This window comes from Sprattus sprattus, assembly GCF_963457725.1.
Source record: "Sprattus sprattus genome assembly, chromosome: 9".
Lineage (NCBI taxonomy): Eukaryota > Metazoa > Chordata > Actinopteri > Clupeiformes > Clupeidae > Sprattus > Sprattus sprattus.
Genome location: NC_137928.1, coordinates 13,498,198 through 13,522,301, shown reverse-complemented (window position 1 = coordinate 13,522,301; position 24,104 = coordinate 13,498,198). Strand labels below are relative to the sequence as shown.

General features: G+C 43.9%; 1 protein-coding gene across 1 annotated transcript; it reads right to left on the bottom strand.

Annotated features, from left to right (window-relative positions):
- Nucleotides 1–8,347: 8,347 nt before the first annotated feature.
- fzd4 (frizzled class receptor 4) lies at nucleotides 8,348–13,113 on the bottom strand. The gene is made up of 2 exons (XM_080845335.1): nucleotides 12,527–13,113; nucleotides 8,348–11,204 (listed from the first exon to the last, which is right to left on the bottom strand). The coding sequence occupies exons 1-2, from the start codon at nucleotides 12,782–12,784 to the stop codon at nucleotides 9,870–9,872; spliced, it is 1,593 nt and encodes a 530-aa protein (XP_080701461.1). The 5' UTR covers nucleotides 12,785–13,113; the 3' UTR covers nucleotides 8,348–9,869.
- Nucleotides 13,114–24,104: the final 10,991 nt, after the last annotated feature.

Here is a 24,104-nt window from a genome sequence, read left to right as displayed (position 1 = left end):
GTCCTGTAAGTATTGCATATGTTAATGTATCTTTTCCCTGACTTAGATTTATTGACAGTATCCAAATCTGTAGAAGTATAACTGGTCAGACCAGGCGGAAACAATGCAGAATTACGTAAACAGTGGAGGAGTTGATAGCTATGAATTGATATTTTATTTTTGAATTTGAATTGAATGTACTTTGTTTGTACGTTGTGTTTAAAGTGAGCTCATATTCTACAGGTCTGCTGCCATACTATCACTGCTGAGGCCTTTTGGATGTGAAGGTACCATCATACTGCAACAGCTCTCCTTAAATCAGCTATGCATACTGTGTGTGTGTGTGTGTGTGTGTGTGTGTGTGTGTGTCTGTGACAGTATCACACACAGTGGATAATAGCAATACACACACACACACACACACACAGACACACACTTACTGTCATGCTCTCACTGTTCTTATCACCAGAGATAACATTGAGTATGAGTCATACATGGGAATTCCCCTATTAGGTTCGAAACAGTCACCAAAAACACATAACGACTTTTAGGTGTATTTGGCCTAAATACCATCTGGCAGTGAAACTGAGAGACATTAGAGTGTATCTGGACTAGCCTGTTAAATCAGCAAATATAATTAGACAGATTCCCATTACGTGAGGCAGCATTTACTCTGTGGGTTGTGGGAGCTGCTACGGTGGTGGAGATGCTTAGTGATGTTCAGCCTGGCAGGTGTCTCACCACTACTGTTGCACTGGTGTTGTGGGGCAGATGTCCCGGCAGTATCACAGTGTTGATCAGAACAGACGATCAAATTATTTATTAATTTTTGGCTCTTCTTTTAACATATACATGCATACACACACAAACACACACACACACACACACACAGTCATCTCTCAGTGTTATGCATGACTTTTGTGACTTTATGATGTTTTGACCCAGATCCCACCCATATCCAGGCTGAAATGGGAGGCAGAGTGTGGCTGGACTGTAAGCTCCAGGATTCTTTTACGCACCTGTACTGGCAGGGGGGAGAGACTCAAGGAACTACATCTGGAAAGGAGCTCTTCATCAACGGGATCTCAAACAGACCTTTGAACATTAGTGAAGAGTTCAAGAACCGCTCCAGGTTTTATGAAACCAATGGGACCCTGGAACTATGGAATCTGAAGCCATCAGACACTATGTATTACAAGTGCCTTCAGGTCGCAGTGGACACAGAAGTCAAGTCTTTGTACCACTTAAACGTGACGGGTGAGGCTTTTTATTTTTTTACCATTTGTACTGACACTTTTAAAACTCTTTCAATTCAAAACTTTTAAAACTCACTATATATTTAAACCTATGGGGAGGGAGGCACATTCTAGCCTAGAGCGCAGTCTTTCTCCCTACCTCACAGACACATTTAAAATAGTGTGCAGTGATATATAGTCAGTATCTGAAGAGGGAAGTGTGCATAAGGAAACTCATCTAAAGGCATATTTGTCCCTTCTGTAGACCTGTGTGTCCAGCTTTTGTTTATGTGTGTGTGTGTGTGTGTGTGTGTGTGTGCCTTTAGTGACGGTATGTGTGTGTCTGTGTAGATATATAGTTATAGTGTTGTTCACTGTGTGTGTACTAATGTTTTTGCCTACATACAGTATGTACATTTTTAAGGGGAGTATAGGGGTACAGCTACTGTTGAGATCTCCGTTCTGAATAAAAAAAGGGAAATGAAACCTGCTTGTCGCACACACACCGTTTGAGGGAAGCGGATGTCAAAGCAACAGGGAGACACGTCAAACCTGCCCACCAATGACCCCACACCCACACATCCACTCATTCCCCCTTCCTCTATCTCTCATTGTCTCATAATTCCAGCTAAAATGAGCTTGATTAGCATGAACATAATGCTGTTTACATTCTAGCTAACTACAGCTACAACATCATAAACCATTCTCTCTCTCTCTGTCTCTCTCTGTCTCTCTACCACAGCCGCCTACAGCCAGCCAGCCTTGACGTCATACTCCCGTGATGATGGCCTCCTCGAGGTGACTTGCTCCCCCTGGGGAGGCTTTCCTCAACGTGGCGTTCAGTGGCTCGTGCTTGGTGAGAACAACTCCACTGGCTGGCAGGAGGTAAACCAGACTGCGCAGCAGGATCGGACAAGCCTCCTGTGGAACCTGACCAGCACCATTGCCCTGAACTGCACTCAGGCGCTGAGGATCTCTTGTGCCATAGGGAGCGCCACGTTAGCGGAGCTCGACATCTGTGAGTGTCCTGCTTGTCCATCAAGAGAGCAGCCAGTTTTTGATTGACAGTTGTTTGACGTTGTTGTTGTGAAGAATGGAGATATCAAACTGGGAACGTGGTGTTTTCATTCCAAATCCTCTCTATTTACAAAGTCTTTCCATGAAGCATCATTTTAGTTCAAATTGTAGAGCAAATTATTCTTACAAAGCACACCAGAGTAGTACTTTATCATTTTATGTAATTTTAATTGTTTTCCTTCTTCCTTTTGTTTCCCTGTTCCGACACAGGTACACAGTCACCCCCCTTCCCTCCTAGTGTGATAATTGCGATAGCTGTTGTGGCTGTGTTAGTGGCTGGTATGTCTGTGGGCTGTGTTGTGGGTATCCTGAAGAGGGTTTGCCCTACCAGACGACGCTCTGATGGTAAGTCAGCAGAGAAGCACTCGTCCAACTAATCTATCAAACCATCCGTTATTGTTTGTTGTTACCATGTGATTGTTTTTGTGGCGGTCTTGTCACTGTGAGTCATCGAGACTCTGACACTAACATTTTTTTTTTCTTTTGTCATTCAGGGGAACTGGAGCTTGCTGTTGTTGTGCCATTGCGGTAAGTTCAATGATCCGCACCTCACCTGGGTGGGGGAAGAATCTAGGGAAAGCACCTCTTCTTGTTATCATTGATGTACCCCTTTCGTTCAGGGTGACTGTTGATAATAATGACTTCATTACAACATCAGATGACCTTATCCACCATGCTTCTCTCTCCGACTCAGATCCACCACTGACCCTCCCAGTTAGGAAGAGTAGACGAGCCTTGGTCCACACTCCAATTGAGCCGGCTTGATTGGTGGAGAGCTGCCGCCCACTGTGTCCACGGTGATTCCCCTTGTGCTTTGGACTCTCAAAAGGATTGGAAACACTGCCCCCTGGTGGTGCGGAAAGATGGGGTGTGCATTCTGGGGATAGATCCATGTGCTGTACCCCACCCCCACCCCCACACACTCCCCCTTCACCCAGTGCATATAGGGGCTGTGTGCTGTGGATGAAGACAGGGACAATGTTTGTCTCCGATGATTGGGGTCGCCAATCAACATGAAGCCATCGTGGGTGTCAGGTTAAGATATTGTTTCTCAGTTTGTCGCAGGTGTAGATGACTATCTGTATGTGAGACCAGTTGATGCACCAGCAAGAAAAGCATTGTGTACTGTGTATTAGGTAACCTACTGTATTAAATTGCACTTTATTTGGATGGTCCCCTATAGATTATCTACAGATGCTTAGATTATAAACAACTATCTGTTGAAACTCCGTTAACTACAATTAATGGTTGGGGTTAAGGGCTGGGAGTTAAGGCGAGATTATGTGATCAATTAGATGACTATTCAAGACTATAGACGACTTTTCAAATAAATCGCATTTTCTTGTTAGACTTTCTGAACTATCTTACCTGTGAGTTCTTGTATTAAGAACGTTTGAATATGTTGGAACAAGAAGTAATATATTGATGGTTGTTTGTTGCTGCTTTTATATGACTCAGTGAGTTATAAAAAAGAAAAAATGTTGAACATGAAATGTTCCTTTTGTTCAAGAATTTAAGAAATTAAGTTCTCAGTGGACATTTGTTAATCCTTCTTTAGGTTCTGACTTCCCTTCTATATTTTTATACAAAGAGATGTTATTATTTAATTACATTAAATTATTTCCTCTAAGTTTTTGTGAGTTCAAATTTGTATGTGAAAACATCTTTTCTATTCATGTTGTATTCATGCACAGGGACGGACTGGCCGTCGGGCATACCGGGCGTTTGCCCGGTGGGCCGACGTGCAATATGGGCCGACAGTCCCGATTTAAAAAAAAAAAAAAAATTTTTTTTTTTTTTTTTTTTTTTTCCATATAATGGTCTCACCGGCTGGCCCACGAAAGTAGTTCATCAGCGGCCCTATTGACACTGGGGTGGCCCAATCACATCCCCTGGGCTGACCCAACACCAACCCCTTTCGATTTGGACCTGCCTACATAATGCATTAGGACGGTAAACAATCTCAAATTTTTAATTTTTTTCCCCATATAATGGTCTAACCGGCTGGCCCACGAAAGTAGTTCATCAGCGGCCCTATTGACACTGGGCTGGCCCAATCACATCCCCTGGGCTGACCCAACACCAACCCCTTTCGATTTGGACCTGCCTACATAATGCATTAGGACGGTAAACAATCTCAAATTTTTAATTTTTTTTCCCCATATAATGGTCTAACCGGCTGGCCCACGAAAGTAGTTCATCAGCGGCCCTATTGACACTGGGCTGGCCCAATCACATCCCCTGGGCTGACCCAACACCAACCCCTTTCGATTTGGACCTGCCTACATAATGCATTAGGACGGTAAACAAACTCAGCCTGGCCCATGGCTTGACAGGTGCACGCTAGTCTGCGGCCCATTGGCTGTCTTCTTTAGTGACTAGGGGCTCGTCCAATCATATCACCAAACACCTTCTACCTTTAGCTTGGTCGGTGCACAGAAACGCACGTTTCGTTAGAATCCTCCAGTCCAAAATGGAGAGAAAGCGAAAAGGGGGTGCAGAGAAACCGCGAGATAAGAAGAGGCTTGCTTTTCAAGCCAACGCTGCCAAATGTGCCAAAATATCAGAAATGTTTGCCACGGCAGGGCCATCATCAGCTCCCGTGGATGACAGCCAGGGAGATACGATACAACGACCTACGGTAAGCTTACTGATCATGAATTAAAACGTCTCTAAAATATGTTTGACTTAGGACCTATGTTCTATGGCCAAGTTCGTTTGCATTGTAAATACAAGACAAGTCTGGAGCAATTACACTGATTTATTTATATGTTTAGTAATTTAATACATAATAACTAGGGTGACCAGACGTCCGGATTTAAGTCCGGATTTCCAATGCCCTGTCCGGCGTCCGGCGCAGCATCAAACCGGACGCATATTTGTCCTCCTTTTTGGAGTTGCACTGGGCCTAAAGAGCTGCGCTCTAGAATATTTGCCTGGATCGCAGTCTAACACATGATTGGCTTAAAGCTGTGTCTGATTAATATCTGATTGGCTTAAATTCAATTTTAACCCTATATCATTGGTTAAAAATGTAAAAAGGCTCCATGTGCTGGCTACGTCATACATATGCTGCTGGCTACATTGACAGAAACTGTTATTGACATAAGGACAGTTAACACACATAGAAGAAACGTGCCTAAACGCCAGACGTCTTTCAATCCAGAGTGGGCAAAAGAACACGACTTTATATCAAAAAGCAGTCGAGACTCCTTGCATGGCTTCTGCATTTTCTGTTGCTGTGACATTGACATAAGTAGTCAAGGTAAACGCGCACAAACTTTCCTCCTCTTTCTCGTGCCAGCTGCTAATACGAGTGGACATGCTTTCACTGTATCATGCTAGCATACAATTAACGTTGTGTTGCCGTGTGCGTTACCGACAATGTAAGTGTAATTCATGTATCTGCTAGCTTTACTTTCTTTATATTAATGTTTACAAGCACTAGCTGCTATAACTAGTAATTTATCGCAGACTTGTTCTAGCCTGTATACGACGCTAATACGGAGATCCATTTGTTTTGATATTGCTGGTAGCTTAGAGTTCAGACTGCCAGGCCATTTGTGGTCTTAGAGTGCCACCTTGTGGTATAGTAATGTGACAGCATTGTAATTACAGTGTTGCTGATACACTGATGTGCATAATAGTGAATTATATATTATGTAAGGGATAATGTATTGTCCGGAGGTCATTCTACAAAAATAATTCCCGACGGGGCGAACAACACCCGACGCGCAGCGCCCCGCTTATTATACGGGAACTTGCCAAAAACGATAGAAGACATTCCTCCAACATACCTCTATTTAATGATTTAGGTGCCGTTTCATGTGTCCCGTTTAGAAATAAATAGTTCTTCAAGCAAATAGAACTTTGAAGTTTCAGGTGTTGCATAGCAACCCATTACTTGCTGACTTCAAATTACTCTCTACTGTTGCGTTAAAATGACTGGACTTCTGGCGGAATGATATGAAAGATGTGAATTAGAAGTACAAAACCCGTTGCCAATGACAGCGGTGATTATCTTTCGCAGAGGTCTGTTAGCAGGAATTAATGTATGGGTATGACGTAGGGATGGCCCATTCAAATCAACGGTACTTTTTGGAACATTCTGAAGAGCCGTATAATAAACATTATTCATAACTGATAGGTTATTGTGTATTTTGTTCAGATATTTATATATTTACGTAAATTAGTACAGATTGCGAGTTATGTATATTTATGTTATATTCTGTATTTCTTTATTCTATAGAAACCACACAAACACTTACAAATACTTCTTTTAATGTATGATTATTCCACTGCAAACACTTAATGCACTTGATCAACCCGCTGGAGGTTAAACACAAATAAACCTGTTTCTACTACACAAAGTTGTATTGTAGAGGGGAGCACGCCAGAGTCCTATGTAATTATTCACAGCACCACGAAATTCCGTGATTCCGGAATTCCGTATTCCGAAATTTCGCATAGTGTCCTCCTTTTTGGTGTTATTTGGTGTTATGGATATGGTCATCCTAATAATAACAGTGAGTGTAACTGAAACTAGGTAACAAGGTACAAAATTCAAGTAACAACTTTAACAAAAAGTAACAACTTTCTACACAACTTTAAAGTGTATGATGTATATTGTATTGTATTGAATTTAGATTAATTAAGACCACCACCTTAACACACAAACTCTTGTTGAACTCATAAAGTAGTAGGTTCAGTGACGTGCGGTGAGACAGCTGTCTTCTGGAGCTTCTGCGAGCCCGTGAATCAATGTTTCGTTGGAATCATGATGTAACGTTGTTGTAGCGGGAATACAGCAATGCTATTTTCTAATTGGCAGGGCATATGTATGATTCTAGACTTTGCTAAGCACTGAAGCGACTGAAACTGTGAATTTTGTCACATTCAGAGAAGTTAACAGGTAAAACGGGAGAAAAATAGGGCGTCTTTAGGCCGTCCTGCCCAAAAGTAGGGCGTCCCATTTCTTCTTAATTTTTAGAAGACTATAGGGCAGATGCCCTGCTAGCTAAAAGCCTGGTTGGTGTAGACATTCGAGAGACCAAAAAGACTGAAAAGGTGTGTTATCGAATTTAGTGGGCCGGTCTGGTTCAAAATGCCCGGGCCGATTTTTTGTCCCAGTCCGCCCCTGTTCATGCATGATAACATTCCACAGACATAGATATGCAAGTAGTGCATGCCAGGAATCTTTCATCAGTCTGTGTTGCTTATGTCTATCGGTGAAGTCTCTATTTCTCTAATACTTTATTAAGACTAAAATATATACTTATTCAACTGCTAAATGAAATGAGAAGTGTGTTAGCGTAGTGCTTACAGGGACTAGAAAATCCATTTGCAGTTGTAAACCACTAGATGGCAGCAATGATCTGCAATTAAGCAATTGGCATTGCAAACCTTTGAAATATCCAAAGATTTGCTAAAGTTGAATGACGATTTAGCAGACATGTTTATCAAAATCAACCTACATTATTGTGCAGATGTACAGTTGCTACTAGAATTTGTGCTTCCTAGGTTACTGAACCCATGATCTTGGGGTTGTAAGCACATTGCTCTACCAGATGAGCTACAGGGACATGAAAAATAGCTGTAGCATTATTACAGTAAATTACTTCAAAAAGATTGTAATTTTTCTTTAAATGAGCTGTATTGAAGGACAATATTTTCTTTTATGGGACATCCTTAATTTCTACTCAAAGTCATTACCTGTTAATGTCTCACATTGGATTGACATATGTATACATATGCCATGACATACATATGTTTTGGTCCCATGTGAAATGAAAGATCTTGCAGTATCTTAATGCCCACAAAAGCTTAGTTCTGTCCAATTCTGTGCACAAATTCATCGGCAGAGTCATGAGGAATCCATAGTGTATTGCCTAATGGCATGTCAAAATAGTTTGCAAATACGTCATTCTCATTGTTTCACGCAAACACACACACACACACACACACACACACCCACACACACACACACACACACACACAACCACGCACGCACACACTCTCAAACACACGCAAACTAATAACCACAAACACACAAAACCTTAGGTTTAACACCAAAGTTTAATTTCTCATCTTCTGATACAAAAGCATTCTTAAATAACAATTTTTTTTTTTTTTTTTGTATTTTGGAGTTTGTACAAAGATAAATTAGCATTTTATAATACATTAATAACAAAAAATACCTGTTCCTTTACAAATCCACTGTAAAAAGTACTTCATAGTGTCTCGGGCTTTGCTTCTTCTAACAGCATAGTTGTCCTAGGCACTTTTTAGAAATGCAAAAATAAATTTCTTCTACATTCATAACTTCATAGGGGCAATTGAAGCCCCTTTAGATTGTCTAGCCACTTGGAGGTGAGAGGTTGGTTGGCTGAACATAAAACAAAATCTGTTTAATCTACTCGTGTTAAGCCTAGAGAACTTATTTGCTTAAGTCAGACTTGATGGGAATTCACTATAATGAATATAATAATGAGACCCGTGCCTGGCCCACTCTCTCTGGGAGAGTGTGGGTGTATGTCCGTGTATTTTGTTTGCTTATGTAGTTTTATGTATATGCGTGTGTTGGTCTGTTTTACAGGAACCATGTCATGGAAGCTGATTACTTGTCTTTTTCATAAGACTATCTGAAGACTAAAAATCATATATTTAAATTGGAGAATACAGAAAATACAAGTTCATCATTCTTTATAAGGGGTTTTAGGAGCACAGCCTAAACTGAGAAGCTCTGGAGCAATGATAATCATCAGGGTGACCCCTGTGACAAAACAAGAGGTAAAAGTGTCCTATTTGTAGAGTAGTGAAAGGCCTACATTTCCCAGGTGCCCTTGTGTCACCACAATTACCACAGTTTGAACAAGATATTTCTGACTACACCAAAAAGTAATCATGACCAAGGCACTTCTACTGTAATAACCATTTCCATAGAAATATTAAATAGTGCATTTTTCTTCTTCTCAGTTAAGCTGCACTGGATTTATTTAGCATAGTCATCTGCAAGTCTTCAGCGCTTTGACCATCCAGTGTACAAACAATCTCACAAAAACACCTTAATCAACAATATGAAGGCTCGGAGATCCGAGCCTAAAGGGCACTGCTACGTGAATGCTCAATCCCCCCACTGCTGCTTCACGCTCATCCATGCGGGAGAGCCACAGGGTGGCCCTATTGCCTTTCTGGCTCCAGCCGGTGAGCCGCTTCACACGCACCCTGAATACAGCACAGGAGCTAACTCAGGCATCCCCTGAATGAGTGATTCCCACTCAGATAGTTCAGTCCAGTTCAACATGAGTCCAAAATGTTCCTCCCAGAGCTTCCTGGTAGGTTGCGTCCGTACAGTCCACGACCAGCGACTGAGCATTTCAACGTGGAGCCCTCGGTCTCAGTCCTGTGTCTTGCTCCAGCATCTCAGTCAGCTGTCAGTCGGTCACGACCACCTGATCTCCCAAGAGAGACACCTGTCCATCTGTCTCAGTTTAATTTTGGGTTTTGTTCCTCCAGGTCCCAATGCTGGCCCCGTCTTCCATCTCTCTCTTATTTAATCCTTCTCTCTTTGTGTCTCTCTCACACCACCGTCTCGTTCCCCTTGACGGGCTTGACCCAGCCGTTGCCTGCCCGCTTGCCCCTCTTTGTCCTGCCTGAGGTCACCAGACGGTTGGTGCACTTCTGCCAGGTGTGCAGCGTCTTGGCCGACCAGATCCACATGCCCGAGGTGATGCCCACCAGCAGCGACATGAAGATGCGCAGCATCTCGGCCGCCATGTAGGAGTCGCGCGCCGTCTGCTTGAAGTCGGTCCAGTTGGAGATCTCGTAGAAGTAGCAGGCGATGACGCAGGAAGCCGGCACGGTGTAGAGCACGGAGAAGACGCCGATCTTCACCATGAGCCGCTCCAGCTTGTCCGTCTTGGTGCCGTCCTTCTGCAGGTTGGAGCGGATCTTGAAGAGCGCCACCAGGCCTGCGGCGATGAAGAGCGTGCCGATGACCAGGTAGGTGAAGAGTGGCGCCACCACGAAGCCAGTCAGCGCGTCCAGGTGCTGGTTGCCCACGTAGCAGAGCCCCGTCAGGTCGTCGGCATCCACCAGCCGCATGATGAGGATGACGATGGTCTTGACAGCCGGGATGGCCCAGGCGGCGATGTGGAAGTAGGAGCTATGCATCTCGATGGCCTCGTGGCCCCACTTCAACCCGGCGGCCAGGAACCAGGTGAGCGTGAGGATGACCCACCAGATGGAGCTGGCCATGCCGAAGAAGTACATGAGGAGGAAGACGATGGCGCAGCCTGTGTTCTTCAGCCCTTCCTGGACCAGGATGGGCACGGCCGCCTCCTCCAGGTCGCAGGAGATGCGCTCGCGGCCCACCGTCAGCCGCACCACGAACGCCACGCTGTAGATGTTGTAGCACATGCTCAGGAAGATGATGGGTCTCTCGGGGTAGGAGAAGCGCGACGAGTCCACCAGGAAGGTGAGCACGGTGAAGGTGGTGGAGATGAAGCAGAGCACGGCCCACGCCGCCATCCACACGTCTGTGAACACTTTGGCCTGCCGCCGGTAGAGGCCGGCGTCGTAGCCGCACTGCAGGGCACAGCTGTGGCTGCGTTTGACCCAGGCGTACTGCTCTGGAACCGAGCCCAGTGTCTGGCACTCCTCCTCCATGGGCTGGTGGGTCCGGATGGTGTGGTACGGCCCCTCGTCTTCCGCCGGGCCCTCCATACACATGTGGTTCTGGTCGTTCTGGGGTGGGAACAGGCTGCAGTTGAGGACCTCGGGCCACACGAAACCGAACTCTGTCAGCACCGGCAGGCACTTGCGCTTGACAGACAGGCACATGCTGCCACAGGGGCCGATAGGGATGGGGACTTTTTCTGTGCACATGGGGACGTAGACAGAACACAGGAAAAACTGATGGAGGGAGAAAAAAAGAGAGAGAGAAAATGTGTGTGAGAAATTGAACGCCATAAAAATGCAGGAAAATGAAATAACACACAAAAGCCAACAAAGTATACTTAAGACCTAAAGCAACTAAAGCACATTTGAGTTATGGAGTGCAAAACGATGACAATGGTGCTACTGTGTATTTGGTTTGTTTCAGGAAAGACATGAACACAATAGTGAAGGCTGTATTTGAATGATGCCTGAATGCTTATTCAGACTGTTGCAAAAAGACTTGTAAATACAGAAGAAAAGTGAGATGTCCTTGAACTAGTTAGTTTCACAGATTTTACTGAGTCGTACACGTCCACATTTTTGCAATCGTGTACAATAAATGATTCACAAGACACAAAGTAAAGAATCACATTCGAGATCAACGTGATGCACAGATGATGAAAACAGTCCAGTTTACTCTAAAATAGAAAATAAATTAATTGTAATTAATGCTCTCGTTGGTATAATAGTGGAATATAACAGTTTGTTTAGCTTGTTATAAATATTACATATTAATACAAAGAAAAAAATAGCAACCTCTCGTCAGGCACGAAATCGATAAAATCTCAAAGATAGAGTTAATGTTTTTTTTCGTTTTAGATACTCATGAATGGGTGCTTTGATGAAAAGCAGTACACATTCGGCTCTGTGATAATGTTTGAAAGCTCTCAATGGGTGGGATCTTTTTTGTTTTCTGCTCGTGGAGGGAAATGTCAGATTTTCACTGCGGTCACAAATGTGCTTACTCGCAACCGCTAAAAGGAAATTATAACACAATCTTGGTCGTCGGCGACTCTAAAGCTACTACTGTTCTGTTCATGCACTATGAGGACTTGGCCAACATAAGCTTTTACGATGTAGTAATAATGGGTATTTCTGCAGTGAGCCGGTCAGATGCACCATTGAAACAAACACCAACATAATCACTGTGTAATTACAATGATATTAACAAGACATGGTTAATAAACGCCCGTGCCACCTCTCTTACTAAATTAAACATGTTTATTGAACTCGGCAGCCGGCACCTATGATAGACTGAGATGGCGTACTGAGATAACCAGCATTTAGTTTGACTAACACATTTTGAGCGTATCCTTTTACCTATGTTGAGCTAAGCCTACAAATCGCTGACTTGTTCGAAAGTTGACAGTGTACACAAGGCACTATCCGCGTAACATGATAATCCTAATGTAATATTTGCAGCTGTGTAGGTTAATGTCTTGTGACCGGAGCTCGCGGAGACCAGCAAACTGGCGGAATAGAGAGTTACAGTAGCCTGGGTGGACAGTCTTCCTAACCTTTAGTTGGCTCGAGCACCCGTACTGAATCAGTGGGCTGAAAGTTGTGAGTTGCAGTTCTGCGTCGGACTGTAGCACGTTGCCGACCAAGTTGGGCATCTTCGTTACATTGTATCCCAAATCCTGACACATAGAGATTCGGATGGGATCGCAGGTCATTTCTTCCTCATCCCCAAACGTGTGCGCAACTCCCAGCTGGCTGAGGAGCACAGAAAGGGACAAAAGCACAACAATATCCAAACAAGAAATCCACCGCATTATTGCGTTGGTTTTAAATCCCCTGGTAAGATGTAAGTGTCTCTCAGATCCCGACTAAATTCGCTTTGCAGCGTTGTCAGAAATTAGTCCGTGCCCGTGCCCGAGCCGCTGGGTGGGAACTGACCACAAAGTAAGTTGGCTTGCACTCTCCGCCAGTTGACCCACTGATAAGTAAAGAATCAATGTCCTCATTCGATGATGCAGTTAACAAAGTTACACGAGATGCATCTTCCCTAAAAAATAGATGTCCCACTCTGCAAAATGGAACTAGCAGATCCGTGTGGTTCCTCTTCGTTTCGCTGAAACCTCTGGTCCCGCACTCTCTTGTGACGCTGATCTTTGCGGCTGGGCAGTGGACGCGGTTTCTGGACAGCCTCCGCAGCCTAGTTTGGTAAAGAGGGCGCCGTGATGATTTCTCACGTCGCCAATCCACCAATAGGCTGCAATGTGATCGAATAAGGGCGGTACCTCAGTGGCTCAAAACAGACCTAGCCCTCAGCAGCACTGGCGCTGCACCGGCCGCTGACCGGTGCGAGGTTTGTGGCGGTTTGAAAACCAGCACTTATTCGAAAAATGGACATGTTTGCCTCTTATTTTTAGTGCCAGTGGAGGGCATTAATCTACTTCTACGACAATTTAATTTGAAGTCATGCCCTTACGTTGCCAAGAGCATTCAGTGTAGCGCACAGTTTACTGAAGTCCAGCTTAAGGCTCTCCGTCCCGTTCACTCACTTATAATAATTTAAGCATTTAGGCGACGCTCAAAACCAAACTGTTTGTGGGATATAATTTTTCAGCACCGTGTCATTAACAACAATTGGCAAATTAGCTTATAAATACTTGCAACAGCTGTGAGGAAAGCAAAAAGACGGCCTCCAGTTGGAATGTTGTTGCTATATTTTTGTTTACGTTTTATCCGCTTGACCTCGTGTCCACCCTAAGATCAGCGTCCTGATAACGGACCCGGTATTTACATTCCTCAGACCTACTGTTGGTTAATTAAGCCAAACTTCACACGCTCTGTAAGAGGGCGCGGTCGGGCGGGATTTCTCCAGGCTAAACTAGTGCACCCTATTCCGTTTTTCAGTTGGGACAAATAGGAAATTTAAGGTGAGCCTTGCTCTAAATTCACAGGCTGAGAGTTTATGGGAGTATGACCGTTTCTGCCCGCCTCATTGCCGTCACCCATGAGTGCTCAAACGGCCTCCGAACACCAAGGTGCAGATCAAATGTCCACTGTTAGCAAAGCCCCCCACAGACAATAGTCTATCAGATAGCTATCTGTGCCATGATGGGCCTCACTCCACAGCTGTGAGTTGTGGATAAGGTAGAACAGCTCTCAGTCTCCAGGTGCGACAGAGCCCATCACACGTTCAGCTATGGGATGCTTTTACCATGTCAGTCTCAGTTTTCCACCTCAGAATGGAAGCCAACATGTCAACAAATCTATCTTTTTCTCATCCATTTCATATTCTCATTATCTCCAGCTGTCATCTCTCTCTCTTTCTCTCTCTCTCTCTCACACACACACACACACACACACACACACACACACACACTGACACTTACCTCATTTTCAAAATGATTAGTGGCCTGATTGATGCATCACGTTTGACATGCATTCTGGGAGTCGCTATCTCAGGCGTGGAGGGACGTCTCTCCCTTGCTGTCTCTGCAACTCCAGGCCTGACCTCCCACACATCTGGCAAGCCTGAGATGTTGACCCATGATGATTCAAGAGGCCTTGACAAACAGGTGAGAAGAGAGTTGATGTGTGTTCGCTGACAGTACTGGGCCAGTCATCCATCTTTAAGAGGAGAGTGCAAACAAGAGTTACTACTGTCAATTAAATTACTTTGTTAGAGGCCTGAAATGGGCTAACTCACAATATTTTGGTGGGAAGTGAATAATGTTGTGTTGTTTCATGTCGTTTTCTAACGTGTCGGCAATGTAAGCTAACCAAATGAACAACGATCTGTGGTTCTGATAGACATAATGACCATAAAGAAGCAGAACTTGTACTTGTTGTGGCATGTCAATGACTTGCAGGATGAAGCCTTACAAGGGCAAACAGCACCTGCGCATTTTATATTATCCAGAAAGCATTCTGCACGTATGACCGTTTGGAAAGCCTCCGTCTCGATCTGGCAGGGTCTCTGAGCCTGCTGCAGCACATCAGTATTTCTCCTTTTATTTCTACTTAACACTCGTGCTGTTCAGATTGATGAACGAGCATAAGCAGCCAGGAAGGGGCCATCTGTGTACTCTTAATGCCAGAGGTAAACAGAAAATGCATCAAGCGCGCAGAGGGAGAGAGAGAGAGTGGGAGAAGGAGAGAGAGAGGGGGAGAGATGAGGAGAGAGAGAGAGGGGGAGAGGGAGAGAGAGAGGGGGAGAGGGAGGGGGAGAGAGGGGGAGAGATGAGGAGAGAGAGAGGGGGAGAGGGAGAGGGGGGAGAGAGAGGGGGAGAGTTTAGGAGAGAGAGAGAAAGGGGGAGAGAGAGGGGGAGAGAGAGGGGGAGAGGGAGAGAGAGAGAGAGAGAGAGGGATAGGGAAAGAGAGACAAGACAAGAGAGTGGCCGGTCTCTTCGCCGTAAAAACCCTGTGATGTTTAATCAGTACACTGTCTTAAGCGTAATCACGATGGCCTAGCCATGCCTGGCAGAGCAGTGCACTCTGATAATTCATAAGTAGGCCTACATCACAGAGAGAAAAACATTGATTGGTTGGAGAGACAAGCAAGCCAGGAGAGGACAGGAAGGAGAGATAGGCTTATACTCTTATGCTTCAGCTGGTATTTATGCTCTATTCTATTAATGAATAATTCTAATTTTCGGACCTGGCTAAAGATGCAAGTTCTTGTCTTTATGACTTTAAAAAATAAAATAAAATGTCTAGTTTTTAAGCCTCTTTTTAATGATGTTGTAGGCTTAGTTTCGCTACAACTACAGAAAATAGGCTACAATAGGCTACAACTAGTCCAAATCTTTTTTTTACAAAACATAACACAATCTGCAATTTTACTGCAGTACACTTGATCCCCATGAGTTTGAAATTAAAGAAAATACTTTTATTTTGAGGCCGTTTCAAAGTTTCAAAACAGTCAGTTTTGACCAAAACAGACCATGAGAGTGAATAGTGCTGAAGTTATAGTTTCCTGTAGAGAACAAATAGGCTCCCGAACATATACTCCCTGGCACCCTCCTGTCAGGGATAGGCAGGGGGATCCATCAGTGGAATGACCAACTGTGAAGCCTATCTGATTATCAGAGGTCTTACTCAAGAAAAGACACGCAGGAGTCTCCATCCCCTCCTTTCAATATGAATAACCCTTCATGATCCGTGCGTCATAAGTAGGGTGACGTTAGAGATATCATAGGAAAATCACTGGCTGTTTGGGTGTAAGTTAGTTGACCATCCTCCCCAGTGCTTGCATAAAACAAGCCAGTCAGAACAAAAGGGCTACACAGTTCTCAGCTGAGTAGGGGAGTGGAATGACCAGTGTAATAAACACAGCCTACAGAATGGTCTGTTAAGTTGTTGGCAACTTGGGAAGTTTTGAAATTACACTTTTCCAGCCATGTTTTCCTAGTTATATTGCAGTGAGTTGTTCAGGCAAGAGCCAGCTTCTTGAAGATGTGCCAGGCAATGTCACCATTCTCAGCTCAGAGGAACCTCACTGAATGAACAAGGTGTACTTTCTTGACCAAGACTTTCCAGCCACTCCAAAGTTGTTTAATAGAGCTTGCTGGGTGTATTAGATGAGTAAAATAGGCCAAAACGATTGTAGTTTGTGGTTAAATTGTACCAATAGAAAAGACGATAGTTATTTCAATTGCAACCATAGCAATGTTCACTCTGGCTTAAAATGCATATTTTGCACATAACAGCTGACACCTGTTGAGAAACTAAAATCATAAACAGACCTGCATTCAATGACGCGAGATGGCGGCGTGCCCGGAGGGAGCTAAACGGGTAGGCTAACTAACACAAATATGGGAGATTTGCAAAAGACCACAACGGTTTGCCTCTGCGCGTATATATGTATGTTCTTTAAGCGTGGGGTGTGTGGGAGGCAGAACGTGATGACAGAGTATCTAGTATCGCATTCTGTGCGGGGGAGTGCGTGGAATGTATAACTGGAGCAGGAACGCGATGTGACAGCGGCGAGGCCGCGGTTTGAAGGTCTACTCCAATGGCATGACAGCAGGTACACGGAGTGATGGATCTCTTCATCGTTAGTAATCCGGGACCTCGTTGGGGCATATCATTTAGTCAGTAAACCGATCTCATAGTCATAGTTTGTCTTTACTGGTCCTGCTCACTGCTAATTACAACTTTTCATGCATTTCGTAGAATTTTCACAAGAAAAACATTTAATAAAAAACAACACAACTAGAGTTACAGTCAGTTTACACGCACAGTTAATGTGTGAAATATTAAGTTAAAAACATAGCTCATGTAGTTTAAACTAATATGAGCCAAATGTACCTGTAGACTAGCACACCATATTACTTATTGCATGGATTATCACAACCATTACATAAACAAACCGAAATTAGACGAAACAACTTATTAAAGCCATTTATTATCTCCTGGATTGCAACGCTCCCTAAACAGATAATATCGCACTTCCATAAAAAACAATATGAGCCGCTGTCAAACTTTCCGGCTCATCTAGGCCAAGAGCCACAGAAGCGTAACGTTATCTTGCGCCACACGCAGGACTAGAAATTCCTTTTGAGAATGCGCTATGCATACAGCCACAGGGCACGCAGTCACGCGATTAATATTCTGATCTAGGATTTAGATGAGGGGTTTAAGGTGAACCTTTATTTATGCGAAATTGCATAGGGGGGCAAATTCCTTTGCGCCGACAGACCATGCGTCTTGAAAACACAGCTCATTTGGGGCGACAGCCCATTTCGGCTCTGCCCTGTTCCTCCTCCGCCGTTGTAATGTCTTCTCTATTGAGGCGAAATCGGCAGTCAGCCACCGTGTTTTACTGCAATGTGCCAAACAGTTAGCACTAGGTAACAACAGGCACAGGTCAATATTTGGCGGCAAGCAGCCACATGCGTCTTGTCAAAACAGGTTTTGTATTACACGCCGCTCTGCAATTGCTTTACCGACGCCACCACTATCATTTTACAACCTTAAAGAAAGCATTAGGTCTCCATAAACGGAATGAACCACAAACACCGTATCCAGAGATTTTGAAATTATTTATAATTGATGTAACAAAACAATACGGTTATAATAACTATAGAAACGATTATTGAAGCCATGAATCTTGAGAGGAAATCGGCTAGTCTATCAAATGTTTTTCAGTGTTAATAACTTAACTCAGCAGTACATTTGAATGCTTCGTTTAATCCCATTTAGGAATTTGAAAAGTAGGTTTAAATAAAACATGGAGGGCAGCCTCTGAGTGTTGTAATTTTCTAAGACGCCTGCTATTATAGATATGGAGAGGTGTTAACAGGCAGAACATAGTGAAATATTTTCTGGTCTTTATCTGGATTTTGATAAGAAGGGTTTAGCTAAATACAGAGGTCTGTGTGTATTTAGAGAGAGTCTGGGCTGTGTGTGTGTGTCAGAGAGAGAAACAGAAAGAGAAGGTGTGTGAAAGAGAGGAAGAGTGAAAAGCAAGAACATGCATGTGATTTAGGTGCTGAAGCTTTCTCTCTGTCAGTGGAATCAAATGTCTTCTCATGGACCTGCATACTTCCTGTGATCTTCTCATATGGGATAGCTGGATCTTGTCCTTCAACTGTACACACTTTTTAATGGCCTATATCTAAGCAACCTTGTAATGTTTATGCCTATACACTCTCAAACAGGTTTTTTTTTAATTGCATCTGTGCAAGTCTGCTGATAAAGGTTATGTGAAGAAAGTTCTGTTATGAGAGAAAGATTAATGTGTGTGTGTCCATTTGTCAATGTGTGTCAATATGTCCATTCTATGGGTACTTGAATCCATATAATAGCAAGCCAGACTGGGTGTGTGTATGTGTGGGTGAGTATGTATAGCTGTATATCTGTGCGGGAATGGGAAAAGAAATGGGAATAGGAATGGGAATGGGAATGTCTGTAGTGAAAGGTGTGAATGGTATGTGTCTGCGAATGCATACCTCTGTGCAAGTGCGTGTGTGTATTCATTTGTCACCTGGGCGAAGTGTGTATGTCAGTCATCGTGTGTGCGTGAGGTGTGTGTTTTTGTCTCTGTCTGTCTGTATTTTTGGACTGCCTTTGTGTGCACTTGCTTGTGAGAAGCTGTGAATGGCATGCGTCGATGAAGGCTGAGTGTGCATGAGAGTGCTTGAGTGCGGGAGTGGTGTTTGTCCCAGACCATGGGGGACGCCCAGGCCCATCATGCTGTTCATTGGGTGAGTGTGTGAGTGTGTCTGTTTATGTTTAAGTGTATTCCCTTATATATTCAGCGTTCAGAGTACAGGCATATGCATATGTTACTGTGTGTGAGTGTCTAGGATCGGATAGGTTCACAAGTATATACGTATATGTGACTATGTGCATGTATGCAGATTTGTGTGTGTGCATGTAAATGTATAGGTGTATGTTTCTGTGGGTGTGTCTGCCATGTTTTTACAAGCTTTCAGATATTTAGGCTCTGTTTTGACTACTTGCCTGCCCACCTGTATTGGCACGACAGTACCATGTGGGAATGGAGTCCTCCACAGGAAGGATGATTTGTGGACCAGAGACAGGAGGGCGGTAGTTGAATGTGATGTTTGGATTCTCCAGTGGAGTCTCCACTGGTGACGCTGATGATAAGGTGGCCTTCACCGTACCACCTGTAGAAACCCTGAGAGAGAGAGAGAGAGAGAGAAGAGAGAGAGAGAGAGGGAGAGAGAGATAGAGAGGGAGAGAGAGGGAGACAGAAAGAAAGAGAGGGAGAGATAGAGAGGGAGAGAGAGAGAGAGGGACAGAGAGAGAGAGAGAGGGAGAGGTAGAGAGAGAGAGGGAGACAGAAAGAGAGAGAGGGAGAGAGAGAGTGATATTTAAAAGCCATGTTTCCACATATCCCTATAGCAACAAATAATCTCATGCCATGCATCAGGAAGGGCCCCTCACACAGCGAAAATAGATTTTTGTCATATGACTCAGCCAAACATAAAGGAGTGTGTCCCGTACGTAAAGGAGTGTGTCCTAAACGTAAAGGAGTGGGTCCCAAACATTAAGGAGTGTGTCCTAACCAAGCAGATACATTAACCGAGCCTTAAAATAGACGGTTTGTGAATTTACAGAATTTTGAAGTTGCCAGCAGAATACCACAAAGAAAACAAAATGAACAATGCTAACAGTAGATTCACACCTACATGTAACACATAATAAGCACTTTGAGTTGCATTAAGCACTTTGAGCTGCATTATTTTGCATGAAAGGTGCTACATGAATAAAGTTTTATTATTTTTGTATTATTATTATTATAAAACAAGGTGCAATATTGAAGAAGTTGAATTATTTACACCCAATCATCGAATGGTTTCGTCTTTTCAGAAGCGCACACACAACTGAATAAATGTCTGCATTTTCAGCTAGCTCCGTTTTCTGCTGCTCTTTGAACAGTGCAGGTACATTTCCGTGAAGTCCTAACTATTCTGAGTCTGATTCTTATCCTACATTCTAACGAACGCTTTGAAGACTTTTAAAGTTAATGATTCACTCTGTCCCTTTCTGAAAAAAAACTGAAACTTACTGCCTAAACAACCCTTGTGTCTTAATTGCGATTCAGAAATCACTTAAACAATTGTAAGGATTTTCAAGAAGAAAGAATCTTGGTCATGTCCACACACACGACTCAAGTGTCCATGCAAACTTACATTGGTCCAAATGTCTGAATGTTTGTTCAGGTTAAATTTGTTATGCTTGTGTTCAAGCGTTGGCGGTAATCGCCGCTCATGACAGACTCGCTTTATCACAGCCATTTATTGTACAGCATTTATGCATGCAATTGCTTCTTTGGGACAGCACAAAGTGCTTTACATTTCATGCTACACATCTAACGACCAATGACAAGGCCCCATTTCCGGCCCCTGGGAGCAATGCTTCAGTAATTTGCCCAAGGTCACTTTGGCATGAAGCCAGGAGGAGCCAGACTCTAGCAAGAACCCCTGGAGTCACAGATATCTGCCCTCCTGGCTATAATGGTATTCTTTCATGTCTACATTCATCTCAAAGCCAAACAAGACTGCATACTGTTTTCTTGATCGAAGGTTCAAGGTTTTTTCGGATAGTCTGCACTGGGAGAAATAGATTAATTTATGATTAACTTAACACCTTGATCTTGCATGAAAACCCAGTACCTTACATTACAATGAACATTTCATTAGTTTTTTCAAAGCTATGTTAACAAACAGATGCTACTTACTACACAGCCCCTAAATGTCCTGCATTGTGTAATATTGTCTGCTGTATCAACCTCCATTTCTCTTTGCTACTATTCATATTCACATTCAGGTAGTGTTTTTACTGAAGCTACAGCCGAAGACAATCATCTACTAAAGACAAAGTGCATGTCCAGTGAAGGTATGCTTTCGAGTAGCATGAATGCTTTCCCAGGCTTGACCTTAGATTTCTAGAGGAAATAGCTGAATTATACACCAGTAGAGATGTTTGGCTTGTTGGGTCTGGCTCTTTTCACACAATGGCCTTCACCTTCTATTCTCCATTAAAGGTTAGGGTGATGTATTGTTCGCTCTTGAGTCTTCAGGCGTTCAAGTAATCAAAATAATTAGCCTGGCTTTCAGTCCAAACCTTGACCGGACTCCAACTCCTGAGTGCACAGTTGGAAAGGGAGCTGTATTGCGGCCTATTAAAATAATAGTACTCAGTGCATTTTTGCAGTTTATCTGATGACAGACTGTTGAGCATGGTGATGTGGGGAAGGTGGGGGAGAATGTGGAGGGAGACGAGAGAAGAGATATATAACTGTGGCGTAGCGGGAGGACCTGTCGGGGATGGGCCAAGGGCGAAAGCGACGGTGAACGAGAAAAAAAGACAGGAAGTCGAATCCACTGAGTGTTTTATGCATTTCCTGTCTGCAAAAAAGAGCCAGGAGGAATTTCGTCCTTGTGTGGGTGAGCCGGAGAGGGAAAGGATTTATGGTGGAGGGCTTCCTCCAGTCCTGTCCCCCTGCTAAATCATGGTGCGGCCGGCACAGCCTTCCTCCACACTCCTCGCAGTGGAAAAAGGAGTAAATGCGGGATGCAGAGAAGTGAAGGCAGCTAATCTCAGACTGCAGTGCTGTGGGGCTTTATTGTTCTGCTATTATTACCAAACTGAACTTACGCTGTGTCAGAGGGATTTTACCACCCAGCTTTTAATAGATTGTAATGAATGAACCAAGCTGTGCTAATTAGAACACACATGCTCTGTCTCCCTCCCTCTCTCTCTCTCTCTCTCTCTTTCGCCAGGGAGGTCTTGGATAGGCCCGGATACACGGAGGACTGTTGGAGTCGTAAAAGCGTGCTCCAGTAGTAAGCGTTGCCACCAGTGTTTTCCTACATTCAAAACCTACTTCCCACCAACAAGCCGACACATTTCCTGTTGAGAAATGTGCGGTGGCCTGACTCCCCCTCAGGCAGCTACGGAGAGGATGTAAGAACTGCTTTAATAGAGCATTGTCAATGAACTGCTCACCCAGGACACAAGTAATGTCCCTGAAATGTGTGTGTCTGTGTGCGTGCGTGTGAGTGCACATGAGTGAGTGTTTTTGTGTGTGAGTGCGTGGGTGTGTGCGTGTGCGAGTGTGCATGAGTGTGTGTGTGTGTGTGTGTGCGTGTGCGTGTGTGTGCATGAGTGTGTGTGTGTGTGTGTGTGCATAAGTGTGCATGAGTGAGTGTGTGTGTGTTTTTGCTGTTGAAGGAAGATGGAGGGATACGCCTGTGTGTTTTTACAGTGTGACAGGGCGTCTGGGCTCTGTTGGCCTGTTCTCTTGCAACACAATGGGTAGAGGAAGAGGCACTGCGATAGTCTGGCTTGTTGTTTATGTTGGGTGATTGGGGGGGGGGGGGGGGGGAGTCCGTGATGCTATCAACAGGAAAGCCGCCACCAGAAACGGAATGGCAAATGTTCTTCTTTCTTTTTCTTTTTCCTTTCCTTTTCTCCTCTCAGGATGTCGAGGATTTGCATCTACACAGTGCAATGAGCCGCAGCCTGGGGAGTGTGTAGTGCTTTGTGCTTTGTGCTTTGTGTGTGTGTGTGTGTGTGTTGTGCTTTCTGTGCTGTGTTGTTGATCATTTCTCTACTCTCGTTTGTTTAATGACCTCAGACGCGTATCACCTGAGAGGACAGATGGCAGCGGGACAAACACATCCCCGACTCAGGGCCTCGTTTCCCGAACGCGCACTTAGCCTAAAAAGCACTTGAAATCGTTCGTAAGAGGAATCCTACGTTGCAGACGGTTTTCCCGACGCGGCACACACGTGTGGTCAGGACCAGTAGTAACTTCACACTTAGCGATGCAATCCACCAGGGGCGTCGTTCGCCCTTTTATAGAAGAAATCCAAAGGATGTTTCTGTGTATAGCACATCATGAGAATGTCATTGTTTCACCTGCCTATTCCCATCAAAATAGAAATAAAGAATATTGAGTACTTGAAAATAAAGATTAGGCTATATAAAACTAGTGCAGTGCCCGTAGGAATTATGCATTCTGTAGTGTTAGCAGACGTAGAGCTGTTGGGTAGTGTAATGGCAAGACATATTTGGACTCCACATAGGTACAGGTTACACTGAAGTATTATTGTGATGCATGTTTCCTTTTCATTAAGAAATGTGTTAATGGTAGCCTTTTTGGAGAGTTACCAACAAATAAAGTTTGAGATTATGTAGTGGATGCAGTTGAATATACTGTAGATGTCAACGTTGCTGTCTAAACTATAAACTAAATGTCATAAAGAAAGACATTATTTAAAATGAAGTTATGGTTGAAATAGGATCACTTCTTTATTGTAAGGGTAAGTGTAGGGTAAGAATGGTCATGCAGTTGGACTCAAATGTAGGTTAATTTTATTGAATGTATGCAGCCTACTGTACTGTATGACTTCGATGATGCTAGCTTTGACAGCCCACTCTCAGACAGATCGTAATAAATGTCCTTACAATGGGAACACAGTTTAAATACTCTGCTGGAGATGGCGTTACTATCCCCGCCCCGAATTCAGTGCACAGTGCACGTTCGATGCACGCATAGGCTAGCTAATTTCACAGCAATTAACGTAAACAGGTTAACCTGACGTAAACAGCTCCTAAGAGCTACTTAAGAACTCGTGCACGTTACGCTCGTGCACCTGACTT

Bases quoted from the DNA above. Each gene is read 5' to 3' on its own strand.
- fzd4 (XM_080845335.1), bottom strand. From the start codon at position 12,784: ATGCGGTGGATTTCTTGTTTGGATATTGTTGTGCTTTTGTCCCTTTCT. The intron at 11,205-12,526 runs GTTAGGAAGACT...TCCCTCCATCAG, and splicing joins GGTGCTCGAGCCAACTAAAG to TTTTTCCTGTGTTCTGTCTA.